The sequence below is a fragment of the Lampris incognitus genome, chromosome 1, assembly GCF_029633865.1.
Source record: "Lampris incognitus isolate fLamInc1 chromosome 1, fLamInc1.hap2, whole genome shotgun sequence".
Lineage (NCBI taxonomy): Eukaryota > Metazoa > Chordata > Actinopteri > Lampriformes > Lampridae > Lampris > Lampris incognitus.
Window position 1 is genome coordinate 95,025,040 of NC_079211.1, and position 12,328 is coordinate 95,037,367.

The 12,328-nt window shown below is 45.4% G+C and overlaps 1 protein-coding gene across 1 annotated transcript in view; it reads left to right on the forward strand.

The window, feature by feature from the left end:
* grid2 (glutamate receptor, ionotropic, delta 2) overlaps positions 1-12,328 on the forward strand; it is a 1,051,241-nt gene that overhangs the window by 1,006,511 nt on the left and 32,402 nt on the right. The window contains exon 14 of the mRNA XM_056283554.1: positions 1,250-1,416. Coding sequence (XP_056139529.1) covers positions 1,250-1,416 — 167 coding nt within the window. The remainder of the gene's footprint in view (positions 1-1,249; positions 1,417-12,328) is intronic.

Sequence of the window (12,328 nt, forward strand, 5' to 3'; positions counted from 1 at the left end):
CATCTCACAGATGCCAAATGGGGACACATGCACGCGCGCTCACACATAATAGTTATGCACCTAAGGTACGGTAGTTGCACATTTCATAAAGTTCGTTCAAAGTTAATGTAAGTTGATGTAATCAAAATAATGTTTTGGAGGGAAGCATGTGTCCGCATGTATAAGTGTGTTACCCCCACTGCCTTATAAGCGTTAGGCTGGTTGATTGAATTGTCACTAGAGGTGTCAGGGTGTGAATATCACAGCCAAGTTGTTACTCTGCACTTTTCATTAAGCTTTAGAAACAAAAGATTTATCGTGACAGTTAACAAGAAGCCATTTTGACAGGAGACGCTGTAAAACAGGGCTGTGAGTTTTACCTTGAGTCACGATAACCTTCAGATTCCTCATGGAGACACACAAAGACCTTCCAGACACACGAGCACGTGCATACAACTATGACATAGTTACACCTATGCATTCCAAAGTAGAGACATGCCAAATGCCCATGTGCGTATACTTGCAAAACACGTAACTCTTACTGCAACGCCACACCCCTGCATGCAGACCTGCACACACACACACACACACACACACACACACACACAAGGGGTGCTAGATATAGACTTAAAGGATGATATGCGATATATATATATATATATATATATATATATATATATATAAACTATGTCTGTAAATGGAGCTAAACCTCAAGTTCAGCCCACACACTAAAGTCAACACTGAGTAAAGGAATACTCTGTTATTCTAAATCATTGTGATATTTCAACATGTTGTGGACCTTCTCATGCGTTATATTTATGGCCAGGCCCATCAAGCCCATGATTGGTAATTGGATCCTTCACTTTAGAGTTGATGAAATGTATCATTATATTTTACCAAAAGAAATGATACTGTCTTTTGCTGAAAATGCTCTTTATTTACTCCTGGGTCCCATTCCAGGATGCTTTCGAGAACCAATCATCTAACCAACTCAGTTACAATCTTGTTAGATTGCACCTTTGTGAGCTGTATTGGTGATTTATCCCTTTGCACGTTGTGTGAAAAAAAAAAACCCCCGCTGCAGTGCATCCTGTGCATTGCCTTTGTGCAGGTGCCTGTTGACACCTGTGTCCTATTGGGAGTTTTTTGGCATTTACTTGCATTGTTGTCCCCCGATTGTGTTGTGTTAACTCTCAGATGTATGTCGCTTTGGATAAAAGCATCTGCTAAATGAAATTGTAACGTGTGTGTGTGTGTGTGTCTTTCTCAGGTTAAGTATGGCCGGTTTGGTTTCGTGTGGGATGCAGCAGTGTTGGAGTATGTAGCCATCAATGAAGAGGACTGCTCGTTTTACACCGTCAGTAGCAACGCACCGGACCGTGGATACGGTATCGCCATGCAACATGGCAGCCCCTACAGGGACATTTTCTCCCAGAGGTAGGAGTTACACCCAAATCAGCACACACATTGGTTAATCACCCTAAACTGTTGGGAGTTTGTATGATTAATTTGCGCAGGCACACACACACACGCGCGCACACACATACACACACACACACACACACACAGTATGATAGATAGACAGGCAGCCAGACACAGATAGATATACTTACACGCACACACATACACACACACACACACAAACACACTTATGCATGCATGCATACATACTCATGCGCACACATGCATGCATACAGGTTATATGAGGTTATTTGACCAGGTGATCTGGAGAACAGCAACTCAAGCGACGGTGTACTTTCACAAATCTATATTGCAAAGGGTTGGCATAATACTTCACATCAAATGGTTGAGTCCTGATCAAGTGTCTTACCTTCGAGGTTTGGGAAATTAAATATCTTACGAAGCAGATACGATCACAGTAAATTGCACAGTGCAGTTGGGAATTTTTATTTGATCATTTGCTTTTTGGCATATACTGTAGTTTAGAGAAGCAGGAGCCACACCAGGGGTAGGGTCAGCCATTTTCAGTTCACCTTCAGCAGGTAAAGTAGAGGGTTGGCGTTTCACGCAAGAAGGGATGGACACTAGCCCTCATGAGGATCATACAAATGATCAAATAAAGAGAAATGATGATTGAGCTATCAGACAACTTCATCAGGCCGCCTAATGAAATGAATACTTTGAAAAATAGTCTGTCAATGTCAAGGTCCAAAATGTTTGAGCGTTAAAGGACGAGTGAGTGACTGCCTGTTCTGTGCTGTTCTGCCGAAGCGTAGTGCTACCGAGTATTGCTTATCATGGCTTCTATTAAAGTAAACAAGCAATTAATTGACAGACCATGTTTCCAATTTCTTCTATTATTTTCAGGACGATGCCACACTCTCAGGGAGCCAATTTTCTGCAAGGCATTTTCATCACACGGTTTATCCGATCTGTTCCCCGTGGTTCATACAATAATGCACAAAGAAATAATGAGGAAGGGGAAATTATCACAGAGATATAATTGTTTTGTTTTTCTTTGCTTTTTTTTTCACGCTGACATTTTATATTATGCAAGTCAATGAAGCACGTAGCAGAGGATGTATGGTAATTATATTAGCAGTGGGACAGCAGGGGAGGAACAGGCTTGATTCCACCTTATCTTTTCTCCTGGCCTGGTCATAACAAAATCCACTCACAGTACGTCAAAGCCCAGGAAGCCACCCTAATGCATATTACTACTCTGACTTAATAATGTGGGGCCTAGCTTTGCTTCAATTAATGCATAACCCTCTATTTGAAAAAAGAAAGTTCTGAGTTATCTCGATGCTTGGATTGTGGTTAATGATATTGTTCCCCTCAACAAGTGGGCTGGATGCCAACTGCTGCTGTCGTTTGCTTTCATGAAATTAATCAACTAAGTACCTGTGGTGCCAAAGCATGATTAATATAGCTCCAATAGCCATGTGCTGTTCATTGTCAGACATTACATGTCTCTACCAATGTGGATATTTGTGGAATGTAACGATGGAAGTGGTATGGCTCAGGTCCATGACAGAGGAGTAACGATGGCCTTAAGCTTATTTTTTGCCGAGCATCTTGTTGAGCAAAAAAAAAGGAAAAAGAAAATAGAGAAACTAAACATTTGATAGGGAGAATGAAAGATGGAGAGACGGGATTATAAATAAATATACCTAGCAAAAGATAATTGTGATCAAATGTCCAATGTCTGTTGGGTTTAATTCACCTTATTCACCTCGGCACTACGTTTCTTGACTGACATCATGAGGGGGATTAGATGCAGAATTGCCATAGACTCCAGTGTTAAAACTCCACGATGGAAATACTATTTTAATAGTGTTGAATAAAATGGCAGAGATCAGGCTTTCATAATTTCAAAGCCCTTATTAAAAAACTTCAGGGGCATCTGGGCTAACGTAGTGGGCTGTTTCATTGCCTACCAACACGGGGATCACCGCTTCAAACGCCCGTGTTACCTCCGGCTTGGTCGGGCGTCCCTACAGACACAATTGGCCTGGTCGCTGCATTAGCGCCTCCTCTGGTCAGTTGGGGTGCCTGTTCGGGGGTAGGGGGAACGGGGGGGGGGGATTAGCGGGATCCTCCCACACACTATGCCCCCCTGGTGAAACTCCTCACTGTCAGGTGAAAAGAAGCGGTTGGCGACTCCACATGTATCGGAGGCATGTGGTAGTCTGCAGCCCTCCCCGGCTCAGCAGAGGGGGTGGAGCAGCGACTGGGACAGCTCGGAGAGTGGGGTTAATTGGCCAAGTACAACTGGGGAGAAAAAGGGAGGGGGGGGGCACCAACAACAAAAAAAGATTTCAAATGTGTTTAACCATCAAGCTTTTCGTGATATGAAATGAGTCAAGGCAGATGACTGCTCTGCTGATTGACTTTCATTCATAAAACAACGGTGAGAAAACATAGCTCAGCCATGGGAAATGGCTCAGCTATGCTGTGACTGTGATTAATCCTACTCTTCTTCTTTTTTTTCTCCCCAGTTGTACTTGTACTTACCCCACTCTTCCGAGCCATCCCGGTCGCTGCTCCACCCCCTCTGCCGATCCGGGGAGGGCTGCAGACTACCACATGCCTCCTCTGACACATGTGGAGTCACCAGCCACTTCTTTTCACCTGACAGTGAGGAGTTTCACCAGGGGGGACGTAGCGCTTGGGAGGATCACTCTATTCCCCCCAGCCCCCGCCCGAACAGATGCCCAGAGGAGGCACTAGTGCAGCGACCAGGACACATACCCACATCCAGCTTCCCACCCACAGACACAGCCACTTGTGTCTTTAGGGACGCCCAACCAAGCCGGAGGTAACACGGGGATTCGAACCGGCGATCCCCGTGTTAGTAGGCAATGGAACAGACCACTACACTACCCAGACGCCCCTGATTAATCCTACTCTCGAATTTGTATTTTCATAGCAGGCTTTTAACATTGGGAGTCTAAGGCACTTCCGCATCTAATACCCCTCATGATGTAAGTTAAACAAACATGGCAGCGAGTTGAACAAGGTGAATTGGACAGGGAACGTGTGAGGCCCCACAGAGCACTACTTTATATTTGTACTGCGTGTGCATGTGTTAGTGCACACACAGTTGCGGTGTGTTTACAAAGTGCAGGTCCCTCCTGAGATTAACGGAAAGATGAAAAAGAATTGATTTGCTTTGACACTTTGAAGAGTAGGAGAGAAGGGTGGTGTCAGTGTACGTTTTGGTAGAAATAGACAGTGCGCTACTACTTCGTTTTCAACCAGCTCAGTTTGAGGCAGCCATCAGCTTAGCTCAAGGGCACAACTGCACACACACACACATATTGTGTGTGTTTGTGTGTGTATGCACGCTTGCATGTATGTGTTTCAGGCGTCTTTTTTTTCAAGCATTCATATCTATTAAGTGCACGAAGGACTGGTTGAACTTGTATGATGTTTTTTGTTTGGACAAAAATGTATGCCTCTGTGCATGGAGAAATAAATATGTGTGTGCATACACATGTGAGCACTGAGGGTCTATGATGTGATCCAGGCAAACTGCAGATTGGCCAGATAGAGTCAGAAAACATAATCCAAAGGGCCAGCCCGCTAATTTATACTGACAGCTACTGACAGGTTGTTTTGTGGAGCTTCGGGGGTTCTCAGGTTGTGAGATTGTGTGCTCATGTCTCCGTGCTTGTTTTTGTGTGTGTGCATGGATGTGGGTCCAGGTCTGTGTTTGTGTGTGCATGCGTGGACATCATGAGACTACTGAGAGTAGTGTGTTTAAACGATCGGAGATGTTTTGAATATGTGCACGTTTATAGGAGTTGAAGATCTATGTCATAGGCACTGGAAAATATGCGGTGGACTCTGGAACTGAAATATTGGATAAGCGTTCTCTGGTCGGTTGGGGGTCGCCTATTCGGGGGGGGGTTGTGCATGTGGTCAGGTTGCACTTAAAGTATAAGAGAGGTACTACATGAAGTTATGTCATTTCATAGTGTGATTATTATAAGGGGCAGCACGGTGGTACAGTGGTTAGCATGGTTGCCTCACAGCAAAAAGGTCCTGGGTTCCAGCCCCAGGATAGTAAGACGTTGGGGGTCATCCCAGGTTGTCCTCTGTGTGGAGTTTACATGTTCTCCCCGTGTCTGCGTGGGTTTCCTCCCACAGTCCAAAGACATGTAGGTCAGGTGAATCAGCCGTACTAAATTGTCCCTAGCTGTGACTGTGTGTGTGTGTGTGTGTCGGCCATGTGATGGACTGGTGGCCTGTCCAGGGTGTCTCCCCGCCTGCTGCCCAATGACTGCTGGGATAGGCTTCAGTATCCCCACGACCCTGAGAGCAGGATAAGTGGTTTGGATAATGGATGGATGGATCCCAATTTGGCATCTCTGCTTCTCATCTCACAATGGTTGGGGAGGGTGTAGATTTCCTTGGTCATCCTCGGATACACATGGTGTGGACCTACATGCATAAATGCAGGAACACCATTTGTGTTAAACCTGGGTTTGAAGCGTGAACTTAAGCGTTGCCACCCTAGCGTATCAGTACACTGCGCCACCCGCACACCCCAAGATGAGGTTTTTGTTGCATGGTCCCAGACACCTTTTGTATGTGAAATGAAGCTGTTAGTAATACTAAAACAACATACAAAAAAGTGTGAGGATTCTTGCATATTGTAAATGCAAGAAAACATCATATAAAGTGTGTGCCCTGTGACCAACCATCAGTCCAGTATGCTGTAGTTAGAACCATGATATCATAGGGATGTAATATTATTGTTGTCACTTGTAATTTGTTTGGAGGCATAAATTTTCAAAGCATAAAAAAAACTCATTCATGCTTTTATGGCCTTTAATTATAGCTTGTCATGGGTGACCTTCCAAAACTCCAGAAAGTGGGCTGCACGTTAATTTGAATTTCTCTGCAATAGAGACATGACAACTTGGCACGTTGTATATCTGTGGAGATTACAGTATGGCAAACGCTTGTTGTACATTATGCTTGATAGGCAAATGACAGGTGGGACAGGAATAAATCATTTTCACGGTTGTCTCAGCACATCTGTCACATGGACCCATAGATTTGATCCCTGCAGTGAGTATACACTAGTGGCCAGCTTTCTCTCAGAACAGTTTGTTGCCCTGCAAACCCTTGAACTGACTGGTGTAAAACTAATGACACTACTGGTCTATCTGATGATTTTAAAAAATTTTTTTGGATATGTTGATCCCTGTAGGGAAATTATGCTCTGTATTTAACCCATCCTAGCTGTGTAGCTGGGAGCAGTGGGCAGCCGCCGTGCAGCACCCGGGGACCAACTCCAGTTCGTCTAGTCATGCCTCGGTCAGGGGCACAGACAGGAGCACTAACCCTAACATGCATGTGTTTTTGATGGTGGGGGAAACCGGAGCACCCGGAGAAAACCCATGCAGAAATGGGGAGAACATGCAAACTCCACATAGAAAGGACCTGGGATGGCCTCCCGAGTCTGGACAACCCTGGGGTTCAAACCCAGGACCTTGTTGCTGTGAAGCAACAGCGCTAACCACTGCGCCACTGTACTGCTCAAATTTTTTTATTTTATTTTATTTGTTTATTTTCTTGTTTGTTGGTTTGTACACCTTTCATTCTATCTGTCTGTCTATCATTTGTACTTAAGCTCAGTATCTTCAGCAGCAAATGCATTTCCACTCAGATAATGCAATGGTGACTAAAACTACTATTACTACTCCTTTCAGCTGTTCCCGTTGGGGGTCACCACAGTGGACCATTCGTTCCCATCTCTTCCTGTCCTCTGCGTCTTCGTCTGTCACACCAGCCACATGCATGTCCTCCATCACCACATCCATAAACCTCCTCTTCGGCCTTCCTCTTTTCCTCTTCCCTGGCAGCTCCATATTCAGCAACCTTCTCCCAATATACCCAGCATCTCTCCTCCACACATGTCCAAACCATCTCAATCTTGCCTCTCTTGCTTTGTCTCCAAACCGTCCAACCAGAGCGGTCCCTCTAATATAATCATTCCTAATCCTGTCCTTCTTCGTCACTCCCAGTGAAAATCTTAGCATCTTCAACTCTGCCACCTCCAGCTCCGCCTCTTGTCTTTTCATCAGTCTCACTGTCTCCAAACCATATAACATAGCTGGTCTCACAACCATCTTGTAAACCTTCCCTTTAACTCTTGCTGGTACCCTTCTGTCACAAACCACTGCTGACACTCTTCTCCACCCACTCCACCCTGCCTGCACCCTCTTCTTCACCTCTCTACTGCACTCCCCGTTACTTTGGACAGTTGACCCCAAGTATTTAAACTCATACGCCTTCGTCACCTCTACTCCTTGCATCCTCACCACTCCACTGTCCTCCCTCTCATTCATGCATAGGTATTCCGTCTTGCTCCTACTGACTTTCATTCCTCTTCTCTCCAGTGCATACCTCCACCTCTCCAGGCTCTCCTCAACCTGCACCCTACTCTCGCTACAGATCACAATGTCATCTGCAAACATCATCGTCCATGGAGACTCCTGCCTGATCTTGTCCGTGAACCTGTCCACCACCATTGCAAACAAGAAAGGGCTCAGAGCCGATCCTTGATATAATCCCACCTCCACCTTGAACCCATCTGTCACTCCAACCGCACACCTCACCACTGTCACACTTCCCTCATACATATCCTGCACCACTCCTACATACTTCTCTGCAACTCCCGACTTCCTCATACAATACCACACCTCCTCTCCCGGCACCCTGTCATATGCTTTCTCTAAATCTACAAAGACACAATGTAACTCCTTCTGGCCTTCTCTATACTTCTCCATCAACATTCTCAAAGCAAACATCACATCTGTGGTGCTCTTTTGTGGCATGAAACCATACTGCTGCTCGCTGATCGTCACCTCTCCTCTTAACCTAGCTTCTATTACTCTTTCCCATACCTTCATGCTGTAGCTGATCAACTTTATACCTCTGTAGTTGCTACAGTTCTGCACATCACCCTTGTTCTTCAAAATCGGTACCAGTATACTTCTTCTCCAATCCTCTCACTTTCCAAGATTGTGTTAAACAATCTAGTTAAAAACTCCACTTCCATCTCTCCTAAACATCTCCATGCCTCCACAGGTATGTCATCAGGACCAACTGCCTTTCCACTCTTCATCCTCTTCATAGCTGCCCTCACTTCCTCCTTGCTAATCCCCTGCACTTCCTGATTCACTATCCCTACATCATCCAACCTTCTCTCTCTCTCATTTTCTTCATTCATCATCCCCTCAAAGTACTCCTTCCACCTTCTTAGCACACTCTCCTCGCTTGTCAGCACATTTCCATCTCTATCCTTGATCGCCCTAACCTGCTGCACATCCTTCCCAGCTCGGTCCCTCTGTCTAGCCAATCGGTACAAGTCCTTTTCTCCTTCCTTAGTGTCTAACCTCTCATACAACTCACCATACGCCTTTTCCTTTGCCTTTGCCACCTCTTCTCTTCACAATAGTGGCTAAAACAATGAAGCAAAAGCTCATAGTTCGGGAGGAAACTGAATAAGTTCAGGGTTGCAGTGTGTGTGAACATATGGCTTTGGTTGTGTCTATATAGACACTCCTGGGCCTGTGTGAAAAATGTGACAACATGAAAATTGGCCATCAGTGCACCCAGCCTGTGTTTTTCTGAGTGTGTTGTTTTTTTCATTGCCCCCGTGTCCAAGCACATCTAATAAAACAGGATCCCGGGGTGAGATGTGGGTGTGTGCGTGTTTGTGTGCATGCGTGTGTACATCATTTTGTATGTGCATGACGGATATGGCAGCTCATTTAGTTAAGTCTCCCACACCCTCACGACTTGAAGCATTTACTGTCCTTTCTTTTCTGTTCCTTACTTTAATCCTCAAGTCATCCAACCAGCCATCCATACATCCAGCCATTCTTCATTTCTGTCTTTACAGCTTCAAATCCGTCATGCATTCATTTCCCATTTCTCCCTGGCAATGAACTGATGCACAACCAGTGTAAAAATGGTATGTTGTTAGTATGAAAGAAATGAAAGAGTACCTTTGCATAGAGGTTTTTTTGTTGGGTTTTTTTGTTTTTGTGATCTTGGAGTGCCCCATTTCCTAATAAATAGAAGGTAAACTCTCTTAATCTCACAAAAGGAGATTTCTTGTGATACGGTCAAGGTTTTGGCTATGCTTTTATATTGCTAGCACTCATGACAATATAAAATGAATTGCATTTATATCACGCTTATTTCCAAAGTTTGATTGGTACGGTGGCGCTGTGGTTAGCGCGGTCGCCTCACAGCGAGAAGGTCCTGGGTTGGAGCCCCGGGGTAGTCCTACCTTGGGGGTCATCCAAAGGTCGTCCTCTGTGTGGAGTTTGCATGTTCTCCCCGTGTCTGTGTGTGTTCCCACCGGGTGCTCCGGTTTCCTCCCACAGTCCAAAGACACGTAGCTCAGGTGAATCGGCCATACTAAATTGTCCCTAGGTGGGTGGGTGTGTGTGTGTGTGTGTGTGTGTGTGTGTGTGTGTGTGTGTGTGTGTGTGTGTGTGTGTGTGTGTGTGTCAGCCAGCCCTGTGATGGCCTGGCAGCCTATCCAGGGTGTCTCCCCGCCTGCCGGCCAATGGCTGCTGGGATAGGCTCCAGCATTCCCGTGACCCTGAGAGCAGGATAAGCAGTTTGGATAACGAATGAATGAATTATTTCTAATGTGCTTTACAATTAATTCCTCACATATTACCCACGTGCGTGCACACACACACACACACAGATGGTTGTGTTGACCATGTAAGGTAAAAACCAGCTCATTGGGAGAAGCTAGGGGTCAAGTGTCTAGCTCAGGGTCACCTTGACAGGAGCTGAGGATCGAACCAGCAACACTCCAGTTACCAGAAGACCTGCTCTACCTCCTGAACCACCACCGCTCCATAAATTTTCAGCTTTGTGTGCCCCCCACCCTTCTGTTTTCTCTATTTTCTGGGGGGGGGGCATTATTCACTTAGCCAGTAACCTTTGCTTTCTGCTGACACAAAACTATTCTTACTAACAAGGTGATGCAAAAAACAAAAAAGGCTATCTTGGCATATCAGTCCGTGTTGTTTGCTCTTAACAGTAGGCTGCCTTTGTGCCACAATTTGCATCTACACACTATCAACTTATCCAAAATTTTACAGAAAGCTGTTTGAATTTGCCTTGAATTTTCCCACGCATGTCTTCATGCAAGGGTTCACCTGTCCCACGCATTATGAAACCCAGTGAGCGCAACAAGGAAGTCCTCATTGAATTTACGTGTGAAACCATGAACAGCAAAATCAAATTCATGCCATTTCTCTACTAAACCAGGTTTTTGCAAAGCTCATTGAAAAAAGGATTCACTCAGTCTTGTCTTCCAGCAGATGACTGATTTTTATCGTCACTTTTACAGTCCTGTTGTGGGAGCCCTCAGAGGTACAGTTTATACTGTACTGTAGCCACGATATTTAGTCTTGCTAAGAGGCACACACACACACACACACAAATGCACTATGAAGTTGAAGTAATCAACTGATTTTCTCCAAAATTAGACTAAGTGGGGGTGTTTTTTTGTTTTTTTGTTTTTACATCAGTGACATGGTTCTGGAAGACGAAACATTGATTTAACGTCAACAATCAATCTAATGTATTTCCCTCACTCTCTCTCTCTCTGCTTCCGTCACTTCCTTCCTCTCTAAGGTGTCTCTCCTTTGCCCATCTATCACAGTCAAACTCAGCCCACACCCTTAGTGTATTCATTAAATCTCTATTAATGACACTTAACGATGGAGATGTGGTTGACCCCCCCTCTCTCTTCCTCCCTCCCTCCCTCCCTCCCTCTCCCTCCCTCCCTCCCTCTCTCGCTCTCTCTCTCTCTCTCTCTCTCTCTCTCTGTTTATGACAGTTAATGATTGTTTGACTTCTCTTTGCTTTTTATCATAATGTGCCTTGGTAATCTGTTCCGGTTCACCCACACATGGCGGTTTAATGACGCTTAATTGAAAACTTTGTTGACAGAGTGTATGACATTGAACCCGGGATGCACTAATTGGAGTAATTATGTCTTGCAAACTTTTCTTATGGGACGAAGGACATCCATGATAAAATGGTCCCTTGTCCTGTTATTCATTTAAACAGATTGGACACTGTATTCCAAAATAGGATTAAAGAGGATTGCTTGCTGATGGAAGGTAGACCGTGCAAATTATCCGATTATCTGTTAAAATCTGGGGCGTCCAGGTAGTGTAGCGGTCTGTTCCATTGCCAACTAACACGGGGATCGGCAGTTCAAATCCCTGTGTTCCCTCCAGCTTGGTCGGGCGTCCCTACAGACGCAGTTGGCTGTGTGGGAAGCCGGATGTGGGTATGTGTCCTGGTTGCTGCACTAGAGCCTCCTCTGGTCGGTTGGGGCGCCTGTTTTGGGGGGCAAGGGAATTGGGGGGAATAGCATGATCCGCCCACATGCTACATCCCCCTGGTGAAACTCCTCACTGTCAGGTGGAAAAAAAGTGGCTGGCGACTCCACATGTATCAGAGGAGGCCTGTGGTAGTCTGCAGCCCTCCCTGGATCGGCGGGGTGGGGTGGAGCAGCGACCGGTGCGGCTCGGAAGAGTGGGGTAATTTGCCAGATACAGTTGGGTAGAAAAGGGGGGAGGGGAATCCAAAACAAAACATTATCTGTTCAAATCTGCATGGACAAAAATCAGTGACGAGCTCTCTCTCCCTCCATAACCGTTGTCGAAGGTATTGAACATGGCACCAGACTTCAACTTGTTTCCAGACTTCACCTGCAAGTCAGAGCAAGGGAGAAAGTGTTCATACTCAACTTGTTCGTTTAAGTGTGGATTACCATCAGGTGACTCAGGGGAGTGGGTAGCGGCACAGATATGACACTTTTAGT